The following is a 24820-nucleotide window of genomic DNA, read 5'->3' as shown; positions in this document are numbered from 1 at the left end:
GAAAAGACTGTAAGAAGACGAAGAAAGAACATAGACATCTAAGTTCTACTCTTTGTCAGGGCATCAGGGAACATGTCAGGTGTTTTAAATCTGTCCTTGCACTATGGCATGAAATTACACTCAAAAAAGAAAACAAAGAAAGAGCTAGTCACTCAGTCGTGTCCAACTGTTTGTGACCCCATGGACTGTAGCCCGCTAGGCTCCTCTGTCCACGGAATTCTCCAGGCCAGAATACTGGAGTGGGTAGCATTTTCCTTCTCCAGGGGATCTCCCCAACCCAGGGACAGAATCTAGGTCTCCCACATTGCAGGCAGACTCTTTACTGTCTGAGCCACAAGGGCAGCCCAATTACACTCAAATAAGTCCTAAATACCAGTGTTGGCTGCAGAGAAATTGACAGCAAAGAGAAGTGTAATCAAGTCTGAAGCACAGGCTGTGCTGTATCTATTACTAATGTATAGAACACTAATAAATGTAATTAGTTGAAGAATATATGTTGTTCTTATATGTGGCCAAAGTCAGAATACCTGCCATCAGCCAAAAAAACCATAATGATCTCCAGGCCAGAATACTGGAGTGGGTAGCTGTTCCCTTCTCTAGGGAATCTGTCCCACCCAGGAATCGAACCAGGGTCTCCTGCATTGCAGGCAGATTCGTTACCAGCGGAGCTACCATGGAAGCCCAATAAATGCAATTAATTAAAGAATATATATTGCTCTTATATGTGGCCAAAGTTGGAATACCTGCCATCAGTCAAAAAAACCTAATGATCTACATAAATACATATTTCTTTTCATATACAGCACCTCATGCACAAACCTCTACGCTTGGTGCTATAGGCACAACAAACAAATATGAAATTTTAAAGTTGTCTGCAAAGAAATCAGAGCACTGTACTTACAGGTAGTTTGTGGTTGAATCCTTTCACTCGAATAATTAAACCATGTTCTCCAGCGACCAGCTTATACTCCAGCTGTGCCACATCTGCTTCATAAGCTGGTTCCGCAAGGTTATGGGTAAGGATATTGACAAAGATATCAAAGAGGACCACACTAAGAGTATAAAAATGCAAATAGCATCATTAACTGACAAGAAATAGACAAATTTCCTTCAACTTAGAGTAAGAAACTTCACTTTTATAAAGATGTTAATTCACTACTCCAGAATGTAAACTCTATATACTAATTGAGCTCAAAGGTAAATACAGCTTACTAGGGCTCAGTTTCACAGGGGCATTACAGAACTCCCACCTTCAGCAGTGCTCCCCTATCTTTTTCATGTCATGCACACATATAATATGATAATATTTATGTTGCACAATGGGATAAGTGTAAAATACATGAAAAGCATCTGGCCCAAATGCTCTGGCTATCCCTGTGGCCTAGGTTTTCTGACCAACAAATTAAAAATGAGGGAAGAGAGGAGGGTCATGTTCTTTTTTTTGGCCATGTGGCATGTGGAATCTTAGTTTCCCAACTAGGAATCGAACCAGAGACTGATGCATTGGAAACGCATAGTCCTAACCACTGGATGGCCGGGGAAGTCCTGTAATGCACTTTTTAAACTGGATATTAATAATGTTAGTGCTGTTTGTCAGTTTAAGGCTGGATTTTACAGGTTAAGGGGCAAAAGAAAGGAAGAAATGTAGTAACATTTCCTGAGCACCTCCTATGATTCAGGTACATTTTAGGCTCTCTGACCTCCCACAATACAGCTATCTATATAAACGTGTAAATAATTTCCTAAGAATGAAGTAAAATCAGACTACTTGGCAGTCTCAAAATACAGGTCAACAGATCCACACTAGTCCTCATTATATACTGGAAGCTAACCCAAGCTCATCTTTAAGGAACTTTCTCAATCCAGTACAAATAAGTGCTGGAGACGGAGCAGCCACAATTCCATCTTAGTGATTCACACAGATAATTTGTTTTGGGTACATAAAAAACACATAAATGAGCACAGCTCAAGTACTGACAAAGAGCATGATACAATGATTCAGAAATAAAAGTCTTTCAATAATTTATATATATATATATGTATCTTTCAGAAAAGAGGACAATTTCTTACTTTGCTGCAGACTTCTGTATCAAAGGTGAGATCAGATGGAAACGTATATATGCTGAAAGAAAAAAAGACCCTACATAAGAAACTAATGGCCAGAGGCCTCAAATAGTTAGTGAAAGTGAAAGTGAAGTCGCTCAGTCGTGTCCAACTCTTTGTGAGCCCATGGACTGTAGCCTACCAGGCTCCTCTGTCCATGGGATTTTCCAGGCAAGAGTACTGGAGTGGATTGCCATTTCCTTCTCCAGGGGATCCTCCCGACCCAGGGATCAAACCCGGGTCTCCCGCATGGTAGCAGATGCTTTAATATTTAGTACATCTGTTGTTTTCCCCAATATGATGATGTTTTAAAAATTCTGAAATAAACCACTAATCCTTAAATCCTCATTACATTTTTATCCGTAAGCGTCCTGATAAAGTATATTTACCATTCCAAATAGTGTCCAGAAGGCACACTTTAATCTATAGGAAAACCACATATATAGACAGATATGCAGAGAGGCCTATGAATACTCTTATTATCAATAGTCTTGGTCAGGAAAAATGCATATAGAATTAAATGCAAAATTCATTTAACTGAGAAAAAAAATCAAAAAATAATTTCATTTTATGCTTGAATCCTTATTTATTCCCTGGAATCTGTAGTGTACATAAGAATTTCTGTGACAGCACAGGAGCACAGTATAGATCCGATAGGTCTTCAAGTAGAAGGGGAAGAGGAAAGGAAGATGTGACAGACAAGAGGTAAAAGTTTGTGAGAAACTGGAGAAAGATTGGTTATACTTATTTCACTATTTTTAAGGAGGGAAACATTTTACCTTTGGGGATTTTGAATTTGTTGTCTTTCTTATACCACAGGCAACCTTGTGGAGTATTCACAATTTTAACAGGGTATTCTGTCTCTGGACAATCAAAAGCCTTCAACATGAAATCCGTGGCTAACAAAAGCAAAAGGTAATAAATCAGTCAGTTATCACAACAGAATTTTCATCAATCTGTTCTTGGTTTCAGAACTCTAGGTAACTCTTTTTTGAGGCAAAAAACATGTCAAATTCAAATGTTAGAGTACAGTAAATTAGTAGAACAATACTAAAAAGAAAGTCCTCTTGGCCTTAAACTACATGAACTCTGAAAATCTATTATTTCCCAAGAGCTGACCAATCTTAAATGTGAGAGGGACTTTTGGTCAAAATAATAGTATAGACCAATTTATGAATGCATTCTTGAATGAGAATGAATTTTACCAAATTTACATATTTTTGAAAGTTAACAAATTAACCATTTTAAAGTGAACAATTCGAGGGAATTAAGTATACTCACAATGCTGTGCAACTACCACTTCTTTCTAGTTGCAAAACATTTTCATCAACCCAACAGGAAACCCCTAAACCCACTAAGCAGTTGCTCCCCATTACCCACTCCCCACTGCCACTGGTAACCATCAACCTAAGTTCTGTGTCTGTATGGATTTACCTATTCTGGGTATTTCAGGTAAAAAGAATCATACACGTAACCGCTTTTGTCTGTCTTCTTTCATTTACCATGTTTTCAAAATTAATCCATACTGTAGCATATATCAGTACTTCATTTCTTTTTATGACAGAATAGTACATCATTGTATGTATATGCCATAGTTTGTTTATCCATTCATTCATTATGAACACTAGTTGTTTCCACCCTTTGCCTTTCGTGAATAGTGCTGCTATCAACATGCATGTACATGCATTTGTTTGAATATGTTTTCTTTTGGGTATATACCTAGGAATAGAATTGCTGGGAAAAATGATATTCTGAGTAAATTATATTTGTCCTAGACCAGTGACTTCCTCACAGTTAGAACTGTTTTTTATTGTAAGCTAGTAGACAGGTTAACACACACATATACCTACCGGGAACAAAACTTCTGAAAATAATACCCTTTCTTTATTTAATGAAACATTTTGCTATTTTCCACTCTGATTTTTTTTAACGCTTTCACAATTCATTACACTGGAAGGCAACCTGTAGTTTGAAAACCTCTAGAATAATCAGACAAGATAATGGCAACACCTAGAGGGACTGATGTGAAAGGATCAGCTATCATTGACCAGAAAAAGTCCCAGGATCTATGCTTATGTCCTCTTTCCTGCATTCACCAACTGAACAGTCCAGGACAAGCCAGATGGCTTTTCTGAGCTTCAGTTTTATCGTTTGGAAAAGTAAGAAAACTGTAATGCTCATCCCAGAGATGACTGGGAAACTCAAATATGAATTCAAAGGATACTTTGTAAAACACACTATACAGGTATTATTTAATATTAGTACATGGATGGATTATGTATAATGACTGATATTTCACTGACCTATGTACTTGTTTTCAGCTGGAAGATGAAGATCTGGATTCAATTCAAAATCACTCTTCCACAGTTCAGCCCAAGAGTTTTCAATATCTGTAGAGATAAAAGACAAACTGATCCAATAAAGAATGCAATGTTCAGAATTCTCATAGTAACAAACCAGTCAACAACTGGTCTTCACTAACCAATTCTTTTTTCTCAGGAAAACTGTAAGTGACATAACCAGAGTTTCCAAACTCTTGCTACTCAGTGGGTGGTTTTATCAGCACTGTTATCACCTGGAAAGTTTATCAGAAACACAGAATCACAGACTCAACTCTGGAGTTACTGACTCACAATCCACATTTTAACAAGACCTCCAGGTGATACATATGCACACTCAAGTCTGGGGGCACTTTTCTAAAATACAGCCAAACATAGCCCCAGGCTACCAAGACAACAGGATTTTCTCACTAGCTAATATAGATATAAGCATTGCAGAAAACAATTTCTAGCAAAGTAATATAAATAATTTTCATTTCAAAGTAAACTTCTTAAAAAAAAAATACCATTTTCCCCACAGGAACTACCAGACAAACTATTAAGGAATAAAACTTCCCAGGTGACTCATATACCTAAATGTAGGACAACTTAAAAATATTTTACCTTCCATACTATACTGAGTCCCAAACCATTTCTCCTTGAGGTCACATTTTCCCTCATTAGCACCAGACAGTAGAACAAGATTTGCCTTTTGAGGAACTAGCTGATTAAGGGCTTCAGCAATGACCTAATTGGGGGCAAGGGCAAAGTGGAGGGGGGAGACACATATGCAACAATTATAACTTCAATCTAATACATCTCTGTTAAAAAGGCAAAGCCACACTACATTAGACACCCAAGATCCTAGCACCTTAATGCTCATGAAACTGTCTATAGTCCATGACCACCCTAATTGATAAAACTTCATTAGTCTATCAGCAGCTTCAAATATCTTTCTTCAGAATGCTCCAACAGTTCTCATCTCAAATCCTAATAAGAGGACTAGCAGTGAAAAGAGCTACCATTTACTAAGCTTTTACTATGTGCCAGGTAGTGTTTCATTTAATCCTAAAAATAACTCTTATTTTCCCTGGTTCAGGAAGGTCCCCTGGAGAAGGGAGTGGATACTCATTCCAGTATTCTTGCCTGGATAATTCCATGGACAGAGGAGCCAGGTGGGCTACAGTCCACAGGGTTGCAAAGAGTCAGACACGATTGATCAATTAATACTTTCACTTTACTTTTCAGACCTATTTTATAGAAAGCACTCAGCCTCAGAGGTTACAGTTTAAGTAATTTGCTCAGATTAAAGATTATATAATCAGCACAGAACAACACACCTAGAAGTGACAAGTGGAGTTCTACCAAGTTTGTGCATAATTTCAAAAACTATGCTCTTAACTATCATGTATTATACTACTTCAAACACAAGAATCAATAAAATGGTTCAATGTTGAGCCTCCTGCAATAATCCTTCAGCTATGACAAGAACTAAGCATAAGATTTTTGTGGGTTAGATTTGAAACCCTAACTACTACTTAAAAACATTTCTTTGAGGAAAAAACAACTAACAGTGGTTCAGAAAAAAATACTTGGACCACCGGGCACAATCATCCTAGGGAAATGAGAAGAATATGTGGTTACTGCTTCTTCCTTTACCTTTCCCTATCTTCTTTAAAATTAGTAGTTTTATAATACCTACCATCATCAGAGTCTCTCACCTCAGTACTATTAACATTTGGGGCCAGATAATTTCTAGTTGTAGAGTGCCATCTCCTGCATTGTAAAATGTTCAGCAACAACTCTGGCTTCTACCCACTAGATGCCAAGATCACTCTCCAGCTGTGACAACTGAAATGTACCCTTTGTTGCTGTTGTTCAGTCACTAAGTAGTGTCCAACTCCTTGCAACCCCATGGACTGCAGCACACCAGGCTTCTTTGTCCTCCACTATCTCCTGGACTTTGCTCCAACTCATTCCATTGAGCCCGTGATGCTACCTAACCATCTCATCTTCTGTCAACCCTTTCTCCTCTTGCCTTCAATCTTTCCCAGCATCAGGGTCTTTTCCAATGAGTCAGTTCTTCATATCAGGTGGCCAACGTACTGGAGCTTCAGCTTCAGCATAAGTACTTCCAATGAATATTCAGGGTTGATTTCCTTTAGGATTGACTGGTTTCATCTCCTTGCTGTCCAAGGGGCTTTCAAGAGTCTTTTCCAGCACAATTCAAAAACATAAATTCTTCAGCAATCAGCCTTCTTGATGGTCCAACTCTCACATCCACATGTGACTATTGGAAAAAACATAGCTTTGACTTCCGTAAGTTGACTTTGTTGACAAAGTGATGTCTGCTTTTTAATATATTGTCTAGATTTGTCATAGCTTTCCTTCCAAGAAGCAAGCATCTTTTCTGGCTGCAGTCACCGTCTGCAGTGATTTTGGAGCCCAAGAAAATAAAATCTGTCACTGTTTCCACTTTTATCTCTTCTGTTTGCCATGAAATGATGGGACTGGAAGCCATGATCTTAATTTTTTTGAATATTGAGTTTTAAGCCAGCTTTTTCACTCCTCTTTCACCCTAATCAAGAGGATCTTTGGTTCCTCTTTGTTTTCTGCCATGAGAGTGGTATCATCTGCATATCTGAGGTTGCCAATATTTCTCCTGGCAATCCTGATTTCAGCTTGTGATTCACCCAGCCCAGCATTTCACATGATATAGAAATTAAATAAGCAAGGTGACACTATACAGCCTAGTCATACTCATTTCCCAATTTTGAACCAGTCAGTTTTTCTATGTCTGGTTCTAAATGTTGCTTTTTGACCTGCATACAGGTTTCTCAGGAGACAGGTATGGTGGTCTGATATTCCCATCTCTTTAAGAATTTTACACTGTTTGTTGTGATCCACACAGTCAAAGGCTTTATTAACACAGTCTTCATGAAGCAGAAGTAGATGTTTTTTTATAATTCCCTTGCTTTCTCCATGATCTAATGAACGTTGGCAATTTGATCTCTGGTTCCTCTGCCTTTTCTAAACCTAGTTTGTACATCTGGAAGTTCTCAGTTAATGTACAGCTGAAGGCTAGCTTGAAAGATTTTGAGCATCACTTTGCTAGTATGTGAAATGAGCAACTATACGGTAGTCTGAATATTCTTTGACACTGAATATTCTTTGGGACTGGAATGAAAACTGACCTTTTCCAGTCACATGGCCACTGCTTAGTTTTCCAAATTTGCTGGTATGTTGTGTGTAGCACTTTCACAGCATCATCTTTTAGGATCTGAAATAGCTCAGCTGGAATTTCATCACCTCCACTAGCTTTGTTCGTAGTGATGCTTCCTAAGGCCCACTTGACTTCACCCGCCAAGGATGTCTGGCTCTAGATGAGTGACCATACCATCTTGGTTATCCAGGTCATTAAGACCCATTTTGTATAGTTCTTCTGTGTATTCTTGCCACCTCTTCTTAATCTCTTCTGCTTCTTTCAGGTCCTTACCATTTCCGTCCTTTATCCTACCTATCCCTACATGAAATGTTGCACTGGTATCTCCAATTTTCTTGAAGAGATCTCTAGTCTTATTCATCCTATAGTTTTCTTCTATTCCTTTGCATTGTTCATTTAAGGTTTATTCCCTCCTTGTTGTTCTCCAGAACTCTGCATTTATTTTGGCTGCATTTTCCCCTTTTTCCCTTGTCTTTCACTTCTCTTTCCTCAGCTCTTTGTAAAGCCTTTTCAGACAACGACTTTACCTTTTTGAATTTTTTTTTTCTTTGGCATGGTTTTGGTCACTGCCTCCTATACCATGTTATGAACCTCCATCCATATTTCTTCAGTCACTCTGTCTACCAGATCTAGTCCCTTGAATCTATTAGTTACCTCCACCATATAATCATAAGGGATTTGACTTAGGTCATACCTGAATGGCCTGGCAATTTTCCCTACTTTCTTCAATTTAAACCGAATTTTGCAATAAGAAGCTCATGATTTGAGCCACAGTCAGCTCCAGGTCTTGTTTTTACTGACTATCTACAGCTTCTCCATCTTTAGCTGCAAAGAACATAAATCAATATGATTTTGGTACTGACCAATCTGGTGATATCCATGTGCAGAGTAGTCTTTGGGTTGTTGGAAAGGGTGTTTGCAATGACCAGTGTGCTTTCTTGACAAGACTTTGTTAGCCTTTGCCTTACTTCATTTTGTACTTCAAGGGCAAACTTTTCTGTTATTCTGGGTATCTCTTGACTCCCTACTTTTGCATTCCAATCCCCTATGATGAAAAGGACATCTTTGGTGCTAATTTTAGAAGTGTTGTAAGTTTTCACAGAACTGGTCAACTTCAGCTTCTTTGGCATCAGTGGTTGGAGCACAGACTGGGATTACTGTGATGCTGAATGGTTTCCCTTGTACCCAGGCAATGACAAATATCCCATGGGGACAAAATCACCCCTGGTTGAGAACCTCTACCCCATATGGAGGGAAATGATTTATTTACCAGGACTAGTGGAGGAAAGACCCCAACCAACTATTTATGCGTAATATTTATTACACATAAGTCATATATTTTGAAATCAAGGATTCTTGTATTTCTCTTGTACATATTCTCAAAATGATTAAAATTGTACAGAGTCTTCAACAGAATTAAAAGGCAAGCTAAGCAAGTATGTTTATCACCTAAAGCACATAATTCTTAGAAATGACTTTAATATATGTTTCAACACTTGAAAAATAGTAAGAACAGTACCTAAGGAGAGGACTTGATTTTCTCATCATATTAAAGCATGGTCATATACAAGAATCATGAAAAATTATCCACAAAACTATTGATATTTCTTCAGTTAAACAAAAACCTGACTGAACATAACCTAATTTTCTCCATTCTCATGTTCTTATGTACCTTTCTCCACTTTCTCACCCTCCTATTTCTCTAAAAGTAAGGTTTAGAGATGGAAACCTCCTTACTTCTGGCTTGTATTCAAAGAGAAGCTGATCTCCAGTGAGAAAGTCCTGCAGTGGGTACAGCTGCATGTTTTCACACATGTTTTCCACATACTCAACTGGATCTGTCTGTAAAGAGGTAAAATTATTTCATACCAGAAATCCTCATTACTATCCTTAATTTCCCACAAACTATAAATACTTAGCTCTTTTTTTAAATGATGAAACCGAAAGTTTCCCACAGATACAACCAGATATAATGGCAGCTTAAGGATTTGATGTTCAGAATTCTAACATAAATTAGCCAGAGAACACTTTAAGTAGCTTATCCTAACACCCCACCAACCCCCCGTCCTGAGCCCTACAACACACAAGGCTCTAATCATGTCACTGCATCTTCATGGGAGAAATTTTAACACTGGAAATTTTAACAATGGCCCAAATTTTAACAATGGGCACTGTGAAGTGCCCAAAGACAAGGTCTTCATCATTTAATCACTACAGCACTATAACCTAAAAACTATTTGTAAGCATGAATCAAAATCAAGGTAAAAATCAAATTTTGTCATTAAAGTCTTGATATAAATGGTAAAATTAACTAGTATATTATCTCAATTTAAAACTGAACTAATGAGGGCAGTCCTAAGATGGCAGAGGAGGAGGACAAAGAGACCACTTTCTCCCCCACAAATTCATCAAAAGATCATTTGAACACTGAGCAAATACCACAAAACAACTTCTGAATGCTGGCAGAGGACACCAGGCACCCAGAAAGGCAGCCTACTGTCTTTGAAAGGAGGTAAGACAAAATACAAAAGATAAAGAGAGACAAAAGAGTTAGGGATGGAGACCCATCCAGGAGGGAGCTGTAAAAGAGGAGAAGTTTCCAAACATCAGGAAATCTTCTCATCGGCAGGTCTCTGGGGAGTTTTGGAATCTCAGAGGGCAAAATAACAGAGAGGAAAAAATAAATAAATAAAACCCACAGATTACATGCTTAACTGCAGCTCCCAGTAGCCCAGATGCTCACGTCTGCCACCAGCAAGCGGGGGCTGAACAGGGAGGTGCGGGCGGCACTGCTTAGGGTAAGGACTGGGCCTGAATGCCATAAGGGCAATCTGAGGGAGCTAACGTGAGATAGCAACCCAAACCAGGGGATAGCCAGAGAGAGAGGAAAAAAAAAAAAAAAAGAGGAGAGAGAGAGAGAGAACTTTCCCATGAAAAGGTCTAACCTAAGGCACTGCTGGGCTGCTCACAGAACAAAGGACAGAGCCAATACCAAAGGAGAGATAGCTGGAAGCACACCGGCCCACCCCCTGCCAGAGGCAGGGAGGCAGGCGTGCAACAGCCAGAGCCATAAGGCAAAGGGCAAACTCAGCCCCAGAGATGGCATCCTCTACCAAACTGCAAGCAGACTCCCAGTTGCTAACCAAGTCTTCCTGGGATCCTAGGATCCTGGACTCACTACCAGATACTTCATTGCACTTCAGAGAGAAGAGATCCAGCTCCACCCACCAGAACACTGATGTGCAAGCTTCCCTAACCAGGAAACCTTGACAAGCCACTCATCCAACCCCACCCACAGGGAGGAACCTCCACAATAAAGAGGAACCACAAACTACCAGAATTCGGAAAGGCCACCTCAAACACAGCAACCTAAACAAGATGAAAAGGCAGAGAAATATTCAGCAGGTAAAGGAACATGATAAAAGCCCACCAAACCAAACAAAAGAGGAGGAGATAGGGAGTCTACCTGAAAAAGGATTCAGAATAATGATAGTAAAAATGATCCAAAATCTTGTAAACAAAATGGAGTTACAGATAAACAGTCTGGAGACAAGGATTGAGAAGGTGCAAGAAAAATTTCACAAGGATCTAGAAGAAATAAAAAAGAGTCAATCAATAATGAATAATGCAATAACTGAGATCTAAAGCACTCTGGAGGGAACCAACAGTAGAATAACTGAGGCAGAAGATAGGGTAAGTGAGGTGGAAGATAGAGTGGTGGAAATAAATGAAGCAGAGGGAAAAAAAGAAAAAAGAATTAAAAGAAATGAGGACAATCTCAGAGACCTCTGGGACAATGTTAAATGCCCCAACATTCAAATCATAGGAGTCCCAGAAGAAGAAGACAAAAAGAAAGGGCATGAGAAAATAGTTGAGGAGATAATAGTTGAAAACTTCCCTAAAATGGGGAAGGAAATAGCCACCCAAGTCCAAGAAACCCAGAGAGTCCCAAACAGGATAAACCCAAGGTGAAACACCCAAGACACATATTAATCAAATTAACGAAGATAAAACACAAAGAACAAACATTAAAAGCAGCAAGGGAAAAACAACAAATAACTCACAAGGGGATTCCCGTAAGGATAACAGCTGATCTTGCAATAGAAACTCTTCAGGCCAGAAGGGAATGGCAGGACATACTTAAAGTGATAAAAGAGAAAAAACTACAACCCAGATTACTGTACCCAGCATGGATCTCACTCAAATATGAAGGAAAAATCAAAAGCTTTACAGACAAGCAAAAGCTAAGGGGAATTCAGCACCACCAAACCAGCTCTCCAGCAAATGGTAAATGATCTTCTCTAAACAGGAAACACAGAAAAGGTGTATAAACTTGAAACCAAGATAAGAAAGTAAATGGCAATGGGATCATACTTATCAATAATTACCTTAAATGTAAATAGGTTGAATGCCTCAACCAAAAGACAAAGACTGGCTGAATGGATACAAAAACAAGACCCCTATATATATATGCTGTCTACAAGAGACCCACCTCAAATCTAGGGACACATACAGACTGAAAGTGAAGGGCTGGAAAAAGATACTTCACACAAATGGAGACCAAAAGAAAGCAGGAGTAGAAATACTCATATCAGATAAAATAGACTTTGAAATAAAGGCTGTGAAGAGAGACAAAGGACACTATGTAATGATCAAAGGATCAATCCAAGAAGAAGATATAACAGTGATAAATATATATGCACCCAACAAAGGAGCACCGCAATATGTAAGGCAAATGTTAACAAGTATGAAAGGGGAAATTAACAATAACACAATAATAGTGGGAGACTTTAATATCCGATTCACACCTATGGGTAGATATACAATAGACCAGTTAGATCTAATTGATACCTATAGGACATCTCACCCTAAAACAATGAATTTCACCTTTTTCTCAAGTGTACACAGAACTTCTCCAGGACAGATCACCACCTGGGCCATAAATCTAGCCCTGGTAAGTTAAAAAAAACTGAAAAATCTCAAGCATCTTTTCTGATCACAATACAGTAAGATTAGGCAATGGCAACCCACTCCAGTACTCTTGCCTGGAAAATCCCTTGGATAGAGGAGCCTGGTGGGCTTCAGTCCATGGGGTCGCTAAGAGTCGGACACAACTGAGCGACTTCACTTTCACTTTTCACTTTCATGCACTGGAGAAGGAAATGGCAACCCACTCCAGTATTCTTGCCTGGAGAATCTCAGGGACGGGGGAGCCTGGTGGGCTGCCGTCTATGGGGTTGTACAGAGTCAGACACGACTGAACTGACTTAGCAGTAGCAGCAATGCAATAAGATTAAATGTCAGTTCAGTTCAGTCGCTCAGTCGTGTCCAACTCTTTGCGACTCCACGAATCGCAGCATGCCAGGCCTCCCTGTCCATCACCAACTTCCGGAGTTCACTCAAACATATGGAAGCTAAACAACACACTTCTGAATAACCAACAAATCACAGAAGAAATTAAACCATGCATAGAAATGAATGTAAATGAAAACACAACAACCCAAAACCTATAGGATTCCGTAAAAGCAGTGCTAAGGGGAAGGTTCATAGCAGTACAAGCCTACCTTAAGAAACAGGAGAGAAATCAAGTAAATAACTTAACTCTACACCTAAAGCAACTAGAAAAAGAAGAAATGAAGTACCCCAGTGTTAATGGAAGGAAAGAAATCATAAAAATTAGGGCAGAAATAAATACAAAAGAAACAAAGGAGACCATAGCCCAAATCAACAAAGTTAAAAGCTGTTTTTTTGAGAAATAAATAAAATAGACAAACCATTAGCCAGACTCATCAAGAAAAAAAGAGAAGAATCAAATCAACAAAGTTAGAAATGAAAATGGAGAAATCACAACAGACAACACAGAAATACAAAGGATCATAAGAGACTACTATGAGCAACTATATGCCAAAAAAATGGACAACTTGGAAGAAATGGACAAATTCTTAGAAAAGTATAATTTTCCAAAACTGAACCAGGAAGAAACAGAAAATCTTAACAGACCCATCATAAGCACAGAAATTGAAACTGTAATCAGAAATCTTCTAACAAACAAAAGCCCAGGACCAGATGACTTCACAGCTGAATTCTACCAAAAATTTAGAGAAGAGGTAACACCTATCCTACTCAAACTCTTTCAGAAAACTGCAGAGGAAGGTAAACTGCCAAACTCATTCTATGAGGCCACCATCACCCTAATACCAAAACCAGACAAAGATGCCACAAAAAAAAGAAAACTACAGGCCAATATCACTGATGAACATAGATGCAAAAATCCTTAACAAAATTCTAGCAAACAGAATCCAACAACATATATAAAAGATCATACATCATGACCAAGTGGGCTTTATCCCAGGGATGCAAGGATTCTCCAATATTCGCAAATCAATGTGATACACCACATCAACAAATTGAAAGATGAAAACCACATGATTATCTCAATAGATGTAGAAAAAGCCTTTGACAAAATTCAACATCCATTTATGACAAAAACCCTCCAGAAAGCAGGAATAGAAGGAACGTACCTCAACATAATAAAAACCGTATGTGATTAACCTACAGCAAACATTATCCCCAATGGTAAAAAATTGAAAGCATTTCCCCTAAAGTCAGGAACAAGACAAGCGTGCCACTCTCACCACTATTATTCAACATAGTTTTGGAAGTTTTGGCCACAGCAATCAGAGAAGAAAAAGAAATAAAAGGAATCCAGATTGGAAAAGAAGAAGTAAAACTCTCATTGTTTGCAGATGACATGATCCTCTACATAGAAAACCCTAAAGACTCCAGCAGAAAATTACCAGAGCTAATCAATGAATATGGTAAAGTTGTAGGATGTAAAATTAATACATAGAAATCCCTTGCATTCCTATACACTAACAATAAGAAAACAGAAAGAGAAATTAAGGAAACAATTCCATTTACCACTGCAACAAAAAGAGTAAAATACTTAGGAATAAATCTACCTAAAGAAACAAAAGACCTATATATAGAAAACTGGTGAAAGGAATAAAAGATGACACAAATAGATGAAGAAATATACCATGTTCATGGATTGGAAGAATCAATATAGTGAAAATGAGTATACTACCCAAAGCAATCTATAGATTCAATGCAATCCTTATCAAGCTACCAATGGTATTTTTCACAGAACTAGAACAAATAATTTCACAATTTGTATGGAAATACAAAAAACCTCAAATAGCCAAAGCAATCTTAAGAAAGAAGAATGGAATTAGAGGAATCAACCTGCCTGACTTCAGGCTATACTATAAAGCAACAGTCATGAAGACAGTATGGTACTGAGAATTAATCTCAAAAATATACAAAGACAGAAACATAGATCAATGGAACAAAACAGAAAGCCCAGAGATAAATCCATGCACCTATGGACACCTTATCTTTGACAAAGGAGGCAAGAATATAGAATGGAGAAAAGACAATCTCTTTAACAAGTCGTGCTGGGAAAACTGGTCAACCACTTGTAAAAGAATGAAACTAGGACACTTTCTTGGAGAAGGCAATGGCACCCCACTCCAGTACTCTTGCCTGGAAAATCCCATGGATGGAGGAGCCTGGTAGGCTATAGTCCACGGGGTCGCTAAGAGTTGGACACGACTGAGCGACTTCACTTTCACTTTTCACTTTCATGCATTGGAGAAGGAAATGGCAACCCACTCCAGTATTCTTGCCTAGAGAATCCCAGGGATAAGGGAGCCTGGTGGGCTGCCGTCTATGGGGTCGCACAGAGTCGGACACGACTGAAGCGACTTAGCAGCAGCAGAAACAGGACACTTTCTAACACCATACACAAAAATAAACTCAAAATGGATCAAAGATCTAAATTTAAGACCAGAAACTATAAAACTCCTAGAGGAAAACATAGGCAAAACACTCTCTGACGTAAATCATAGCAGGATCATCTATGACCCACCTTCCAGAGTAATGGAAAGAAAGCAAAAATAAACAAATGGTACCTAATTAAACTTAAAAGCTTTTGCACAATGAAGGAAACTATAAGCAAGGTGAAAAGACAGCCTTCAGAATGGGAGAAAATAATAGCAAATGAAGCAACTGACAAAGAATTAATCTCAAAAATATACAAGCAACTCCTGCAGCTCAATTCCAGAAAAATAAGTGACCCAATCAAAAAATGGGCCAAAGAACTAAGCAGACATTTCTCCAAAGAAGGCATACAGATGGCTAACAAACACATGAAAAGATGCTCAACATCACTCATTATCAGAGAAATGCAAATCAAAACCACAATGAGGTACCATCTCACACCGGTCAGAATGGCTGCTATCCAAAAGTCTACAAACAATAAATGCTGGAGAGGGTGCAGAGAAAAAGGAACCCTCTTACATTGTTGGTGGGAATGCAAACTAGTATAGCCACTATGGACAACATTGTGGAGATTCCCTAAAAAACTGGAAATAGAACTGCCATACAACCCAGCAATCCCACTGCTGGGTATACACATGGAGGAACTGAGAATTGAAAGAGACGTGTACCTCAATGTTCATCACAGCACTGTTTACAATAGCCAGAACATGGAAGCAACCTAGATGCCCATCGGCAGATGAATGGATAAGAAAGCTGTGGTACATATACACAATGGAATATTACTCAGCTATGAAAAAGAATGCATTTGAATCAGTTAAAATGAGGTGGATGAAACTGGAGCCTATTATACAGAGCGAAGTAAGTCAGAAAGAAAAACACCAATACAGTATACTAATGCATATATATGGAATTTAGAAAGATGGTAACGATGACCCTATATGCAAGACAGCAAAAGAGACATAGATGTAAAGAACAGACTTTTGGACTCTGTGGGAGAAGGTGAGGGTGGGATGATTTGAGAGAAAAGCATTGAAACATGTATATTATCATATGTAAAACAGATCGCCAGTCCAGGTTCGATGCATGAGACAAGGTGCTCAGGGCTGGTGGACTGGGATGACCCTGAGGGATGGGATGGGAAGGAAGGTGGGAGGGAAGGTCAGGATGAGGAACACAGGTATACCCATGGCTGATTCATCTGGATGTATGGCAAAAACCACCACAATATTGTAAAGTAATTGGCCTCCAATTAAAATAAATTTTAAAAAAAGAACAACAACAACAAAATCGGAAAAAAAAATTTAATTAAAAAAATGAATAAATAAAACTGAACTAATGACTAAAAGTTCTATAACCTATGAAATGGAAATACTTTTGCAGAGGAAAACAACCAATTCAAGTATTTTCTGAGCACCCAAATGCATGGAATCTTAAAAACTGACATGGCCTTTAGATACCAAGTGGCTCTATTCCTACATTTTACAATGAGGAAATTACTCAGATTAATTAGGTGACTTGCTCCAGAACACACAATAAGTGACAGGCAGAATAAACACTAGAGCTCAGGCCTCTTAACACAGCAGTGAACACTCTTTCCCAAAATACTATATTGCCCAGTCCTTTCCTAGACAATCCGGTTGTTCTCTCATGGAACAGAAGACAGAAAGAGAAATAAAGCTTACTACATTCATGGAGGAGAAATGAGACATGAATGTATCAAATCAGAAATCATAGGTATATGCTAACTACTACATTATCACATTAAAATAGAATACAGAAAAAGTATGGGGAAAAAGTATTGTTAGCCTTTTTTGTCCCTCCTGAATCATATGTTGATGAGTCACTAAAGTACTAATAGTGTGTGTGTAAGATTTTTTTTTTCCCCTGAAGTATGATTGATATATAATATTAGTTTCAGGAGTCTGACATAGCGAGTCCATATTTTCATATACTACAGAATGATCACCATAGTAAGTCTAGTTACCACCTGTCACCCTACAAAGTTACTATAACATCACTGACTATATTCCCTATGCTGTACATTACATCCCCATGATGTATGTACTTTATAGCTCAAAGTCTGCATGTCTTCATCTCCTTTGCCTATTTCACTTAGCTCCCACACCTTCAAGTACTATTATTGTTTAAAATTACTCCCTTGATAGAGGAACTGTGGCTCCCAAGGCATGCGGGATACAGAGAAACTGAAGATGTAGTCGATCAGATTTTGGAAATAATTACAACAGGAGGTCTGAAAAACAAAGAGGTCGTTTTCATCTCATCAGTCCTAGATGAAGAGATGAAGTCTTGAGCCTTTGGAGTGGGAGCACTGACTCCGAGACCCTAGGCTACCAGAGAATTAACCCTAAGGAATATCAAATAGTGAGAACTCACACAGAGGAAACCAGCTGAATACAAAACCCAGCATCACTCAACCACAAGTAGCACCCTGTACAGGACGCTGCATCTAAACAACAAACAAATCAAAAATACAAACCCAATCAGCAGCACCCAGGATTACCACCTCACTCAGCCTTGCCCATCAGGGCCGTGGCAGGGGGAGGTGGAACCTCAGCATAATTCTCACCCAATATGAAGCTTATACAAATCCCTGGACCAACCTTAGGAGGGCAGAAACCAAAAGGAAGAAAGAATTCAACCCTGAAGCCTGGGAAAAGGAGAACTCAAACACAGTAAGTTAAAAAAATAATAATAATGAAAAGGGAGAGAAATACTACACAAATGAAGGAACAAACTAGAAACAGAGAAGTCCAAATAAATCAAGAGGAAACAGGCAAACTACATGAAAAAGAATTGAGAATAATGACAGTAAAGATGATCAAAAACCTTGAAAACAGAATGGAGAAAATGTAAAAATCAATTAACAAAGACCTAGAAGAATTAAAGAATAAACATAGAGACAAACAACACAATTATTGAAATTAAAAATATTCTAGAAGGAATCAACAGCAAAATATCTGAAACAGAGGAACGAATCAGTGAGCTGGAAGATAAAATGGTGGAAATAACTTCTGAAGAGCAGAATAAAGTAAAAAGAATGAAAAGAAGTGAGGATAACCCCAGAGACTTCTGGGACAATATCAAATGCACCAACATTTGAATTATAGAGGTCCCAGAAGAAGAAGAGAAAAAGAATGGGTATGAGAAAATTTTTGAAAAGATTATTGTTGAAAATTTCTACAACACGGAAAAGGAAATTGTCAATCAAGTCCAAGAGGCGCACAGTCCCATACAGGATAAACCCAAGGAGAAACATGCCAAGACACACACTAATCAAACTAACAAAGACTAATAAAACACAAAGAAAGAATACTAAAAGCAGGAAGAAAAAAGCAACAAGTAACATACAGGGAAACCCCGTACATTTAACAGCTGTTCTTTCAGCAGAAACTCTGCAGGCCAGAAGGAAATGGCAGGATATATCTAAAGTACTGAAAGGGAAAAATCTACAACCAAAATTACTGTACCTGGCAAGGATCTCACTTAAAATTGATGGAAAAATAAAAAGCTTTTCAGAAAAGCAAAAGTTAAGAGAATTCAGTACCACCAAACCAGCTTTACAACAATGTTAAAAGGACTTATATAGTCAAGAAATACAAGAGAAGAAAAAGATCTACAAAATAAACCCCCCAAAATTAAGAAAACAGCAATAGGAACATTTATCAATAATTACTTTAAATGTAAATGGATTAAATGCTCCAACCAAAAGACACAGACTGGCTGAATGGATACAAAAACAAGACCATACATATGCTGTCTACAAGAAACCCACTTCAGACATAAAGACACATATACACTGAAAGTGAGAGGATGGAAAAATATATTACATGCAAATAGGAAGCAAAAGAAAGCTGGAGTAGTAATCCTCATATCAGACAAAACAGACCTTAAAATAAAGAATATTATAAGAGATAAGGAAGGACACTACATAATGATCAAGGAATCAATCCAAGAGGAAGACATAACAATTGAAAATATCTATGCACCCAACATAGGAGCACCTCAGTACACAAGACAAACACTAACAGACATAAAAGGAGAAACTGACAGTAACACAATAATAGGAGACTTTAACACCCCACTCACACCAATGGACACATCATCAAAACAGAAAATTAATAAGGAAACACAAGTCTTAAGTGATACATTAGATGAGATGGGTCTCATTGATATCTTCAGGACATTCCATACAAATGCAGAATACACCTTCTTCTCAAGTGCACATGGAACATTCTCCTGGATCACAAATCAAACCTTATCCTGGGTCACAAATCAAACCTTATCCTGGTTCACAAATCAAACCTCAGTAAATTTAAGAAAACTGAAATTGTATCAAGCATCTTCTCTGACCACAATGCTATAAGACTAGAAATCAATTACAAGAAAAAACACAAACATATGGAGATTAAACAGGTTTAATAACCTAAAGAGACTAAATAATCAACAGATTACTGAAAAAACCAAAAGGGAAATCAAAAAATTTCTAGAAACAAATGACAATGAAAACACGACAACTCAAAACCTATGGGATACAGCAAAAGCAGTTCTAAGAGGGAAGTTTACAGAAATACAATCCTACCTCAAGAAACAAGAAAAACATCAGACAATCTAACTTTATACCTAAAACAACTGGAAAAAGAACAAAAAAAAACCCCCAAAATTAGTAGAAGGAAAGGAATCATAAAGATCTGAACAGAAATAAATGAAAAAGAAATGAAAGAAACAATAGTAAAGATTAATAAAACTAAAAGCTGGTTCTTTGAGAAGATAAACAAAATTGACACTCCTTTAGCAAGACTCATCAAGAAAAAGAGAGAAGAATCAGATCAACAAAATTAGAAATGAAAAAGAAGTTACAACAGACAATGCAGAAATACAAGAAATGGACAGAGTCTTCTTACATGATTGAAACAGGAAGAAATAGAAATTATGAACAACCCAATTACAGGTACTGAAATTGAAGCTGTGATTTAAAAAATCTCCCCAAAAAAAAAAGCCTAGGACCAGATGGCTTCACAGGAGAATTCTATCAAGCATTTAGAGAAGAGCTAAGGCCTATCCTTCTAAAACTCTTTCAAAAAATTGCAGAGGAAGGAATACTTCCAAACTCATTTTACGAGGCCATCATCACCGATACCAAAACCAGACAAAGATAACACAAAAAGAGAAAACTACAGGCCAAATCACTGACAAACACAGATGTAAAAATTCTCAACAAAATTTTAGCAAATAAGATTCAACAATACATCAAAAAGATCATACACCATGATCAAGCTGGGTTTATTCCAGGGATGCAAGGATTCTTCAATATATGCAAATCAATCAATATGATACACCATATTAACAAATCAAAAGGTTTTTGACAAAATTCAGCACCCATTTATGATTAGAACTCTTCTAAAAATGGGCACAGAAGGAACCTACCTCAACAAAGTAATGGCCATATGTGATAAGCCTTACAGCAAACAGTATTCTCAATGGTGAAAACCTGAGAGCATTCCCCCTAAGATTAGGAACAAGACAAGGGTATCCACTTCCATCACCATTGTTAAACATAGTCTTGGAAGTCCTAGCTACAGCAATCAGAGAAGAAAAAGAAATAAGATGATTCCCTCTACTGTGTTCTAAATTTTTTAACCGATTATTTTCACCAGCCACTTATTTATAAGTTAACTTTATAAGTTAACAATCAGAATGCTACTAAATTGAGTGACTCAAATATTTCCTACGCAAAAACAGGATCCTGGTTAAAAGTAGATCTTCAGTGCCAAGGTGGTGCAGAAAGTACTAGAAGAAAACACTACCCTTTATTTTGTTTAAAGATAAAATTCACATACCATAAAATCTACTTTTAAGGTATACAATTAAAAATAAAGTATATAACTCAGTGGGTTTTGGTATATTTATAAAGTTGTATAATCATCATTTATATCTGTTGATAGTTCTAGATTCAGAATATTTTCATCAGTCCAAACAGAAACTTCCATACCCACTAAGCAGTTGCTCCCAGTTACTCACAACCCCTAGCTGCTGAAAACTATCAGTCTGTGTTCTGGCTCTACAATTTACCTTTTCTGGATATTTCATATAAAGTGAATCACACAACACGTGACCCGCGATGTCTGGCTTCCTTCACTTAGCATAATGTTTTCAAAGTTCATGCATGTTGTAGAATGAATTAGTACTTAATTCCTTTTTATGCTGAATAATATTCCACAGTATGAAAATTCTACATTTTGTTTAGCCATTCATTCAGTGAAGGACATTTGGTTTTCACATTTTGGTTATAATCAATAATGCTGCTGTGAACACAAGTGTACATGTATTTATGTGGACATACATTTTCAATTCTCTTGGGTATATACCTGTAAGCCAGTAACTACTGGCTTGTAGGATATCTCTATGCAAAACTTTTTAAGGAGGTCATTGTTTTCTAAAGCTGCTGCACCATTTTATACTCCTAATTGTATTACACATTATATATATTTATATATGCTGAGTCCAAGTTCCCATGTGAAATAAAAATTATTTTTAAATTTATAAGTTATAAAAGACTGGTTTAAACAGTCTGAAAGAGCATTTCTATTTGTCTTTACTGATGAAAACAAGAAAAATGTCTAAAGAGAAGATAGGTCAACTTTCTTAGTAAAACAAAAATATATAAAAGCTGAAATAAGCTGAGCTACTTGAATTAAAATTTACCAGTTCAGAGATATGAACCATTCACATTTGTTCTTTGTTCTGATTAGGTTTTGATCTAAAATCTTTTGGATTCATGTTTTAAAATTAAGACAAGCATTCAGTAGCACTGCACTAAAGGTAAAAAAAGTGAGCTACAGAAAAGGTTATCCTGAAATGTCTTGCTAAGAAGGAACTAGAGGGGCAGAAAGAAAATGTTACTCAACTAATGCTAAAAATCCAATCCCTAAAAAAGGAATAAGGCTATTACTTATGATAGGCCCACAATTCTTACTCCCACTCTCCCTAACACAGTTCTAGCCCACATGCTGCCACAACAGCTGACAAGAACACCAAAAAAAATCAGGTTTTTTTCCATCAACTGCTAAGGTTGATGGAAGAACTTGTGGGTTCTAGGCATATCAATCTATTTAGAGATTATGTCTATAGGACCATCAAATGGCCAATATAAATCACAACAGCTCTCTGTTTTCAGAGAATAAGATTTCTATTTTAAATGACTTTAATCATATAGAGTAGACTGCACAGGAATCAACAGCAACTGGAAGCTTATAGCTTTTACAACCTTGTCCTCATGTACTTAAGTCTTCTTGACTTGTAGCAGATACACAGGATCATCTAATGATGATCCAAAAAGGCAGATTTCAAGATGTTCTATGAACTGGTTCTAAATTAGGGCTCTTAATCAAGGGTCCACAGATACCTTCCACAAGATATCAGTGGACAAAATCAGGGAGGGTGGGAAGCATGAATTTGACTGGGAAGAAATTACATATTTTCATTAAACTATAACTTAGCATTTTTACTCATTTATGAGTATATAGGCAAAAAAATCATAGTAATATTATCAGCATCTATGACTACAATTAATCAAAATCACAATAGTTATAGATATCTCAAAATTGCACACTCACTGCTACTTAAAGTTGTGATAATTATTAGATCTACCATTAGATCTTGTTATTTAATAATATATCAATAGAGACCCATATTACTAATTCTTACTATTTTAAGTACTTTATTTCCATATTCCTTTGCAACCTACTGCATTTTATCTTATGCATTTAAAAACAGTATTCTATAAAAAAGAACCCTCCTACCCTACTGCTGGGAATGTAAAGAGGTGCAACCATTATAGAAACTGATGGAGGTTCCTTTAAAACCTAAAAATTGAGCTACCATATAATCTAGCAACCCCTCTCCTGAGCCATTTATCTGGAAAAGATGAAAACCCCAATTTAAAAGATGAATGCACCCGAATGTTCATAGTAGCACCATTTATAATAGCCAAGACAGAAATAACCCAAGTGCCCATTAACAGCTGACTGGTTTAAGACGATGTGATACACACACACACATACTGGAATATTACAACCATTAAAAAGAATGAAATACTGCCATCTACAGCAATGTGGTTGACCTAAAGGTATCATACTAAGTGAAGTAAGTCAGATAGAGAAGAACAAATATTGTATATCATTTATATGTGCAATCTAAACACAAATGAATCTATATACAAAACAAAAGCAGACTTGAAAACATAGAAAACAAACTTATAGTTACCAAAGGTGAAAGAGATGGGGGGGGTGGGGGTGGGGTAAATTAGGAATATAGATATAGATACAAATTACTATACATAAAAGAGATAAGCAGCAAGGACTCACTGTATAGCACAATGAACTATATTCAACATTTTATAATAAACTACAATGTAAAATAATCTGATATATACAATATATAGATACATATATATCACTGAATCACTTTGCTGCACATCTGAAACTAACACATAATACTATAGATCAACTATACTTAAATTCTATGGTCTGTATAAATATTTGACAGTATTGTTTCAATGTTAAATTTTCTGAGCATGACAATTTTAGTGAAGTTATATAAGAATACGTTTCTAAGTAGCAGATGCATGGTAAGAGGTATCATGATGTCTGTAATTATGAAACGTCCAAAAATAACACAGACACACACATAAATAAGAGGCATGAGAGAAAAGAGAAGGAAAATATGGCAACATATTAAGAACTAGTAAACCTAGGATGAGGGATATACCAGTGATCATTGTACTACTAGGGCGATATTTCTGAGAGTTTAAAAAAATGAAGAGATAAGAGATTGTTCTGAGGAGGGGTCCAAAGGATTCAAGAGATTACAAAGGGATCCAAGACACAAAATGGGTTTTTTAAAAACCCTGCTTTAAACTTATTACCTTTCCTTTCATCCTTTCATATACCCTATGCTATAGATATGAAAAGACCATTTCCTTTTCACAGTACCCCCGAGTTCCTTACTTATGTGCTTCCTAATACTTAGAATGTGTCTAAACCTTACCTATTTTTTAATACTGAATTCAATTCAAATTTATTATACCCATAAAGCCTTCCTTGACCTATTCCTATCAAGACAAATGCTTTCCTTACCCTGAAAGCACAAAGCGCACTATTTCTAATATTACAAATAGTAATCACTTCACATTACCCTGTAAAATATATTCACAATATTTGAATTCCCAAAATATAAGCTCTCCATGAATGTTTATCAAAGGGATCCACGGATGAAATGACTACGCAAATGAACAATTGCCACACAACAAATGACC

General features: G+C 37.1%; 1 protein-coding gene across 2 annotated transcripts in view; it reads right to left on the bottom strand.

Annotated features, from left to right (window-relative positions):
• The window catches only part of NRDC (nardilysin convertase), a 113541-nt gene that overhangs the window by 10252 nt on the left and 78469 nt on the right, over positions 1–24820 (bottom strand). For both annotated transcript variants that reach the window (XM_040231137.1, XM_040231138.1), the window contains 6 exons: positions 9382–9486; positions 5046–5169; positions 4407–4493; positions 2883–3002; positions 2071–2122; positions 902–1052 (listed from right to left, as the gene is read on the bottom strand). In XM_040231137.1, coding sequence (XP_040087071.1) covers positions 902–1052; positions 2071–2122; positions 2883–3002; positions 4407–4493; positions 5046–5169; positions 9382–9486 — 639 coding nt within the window. The remainder of the gene's footprint in view (positions 1–901; positions 1053–2070; positions 2123–2882; positions 3003–4406; positions 4494–5045; positions 5170–9381; positions 9487–24820) is intronic.

The sequence above is a fragment of the Oryx dammah genome, unplaced genomic scaffold (assembly GCF_014754425.2).
Source record: "Oryx dammah isolate SB20612 unplaced genomic scaffold, SCBI_Odam_1.1 HiC_scaffold_28, whole genome shotgun sequence".
Classification (NCBI taxonomy): Eukaryota; Metazoa; Chordata; class Mammalia; order Artiodactyla; family Bovidae; genus Oryx; species Oryx dammah.
Note: the sequence above shows the minus strand (reverse complement) of the source record. Positions and strands in the feature narration are given on the sequence as shown.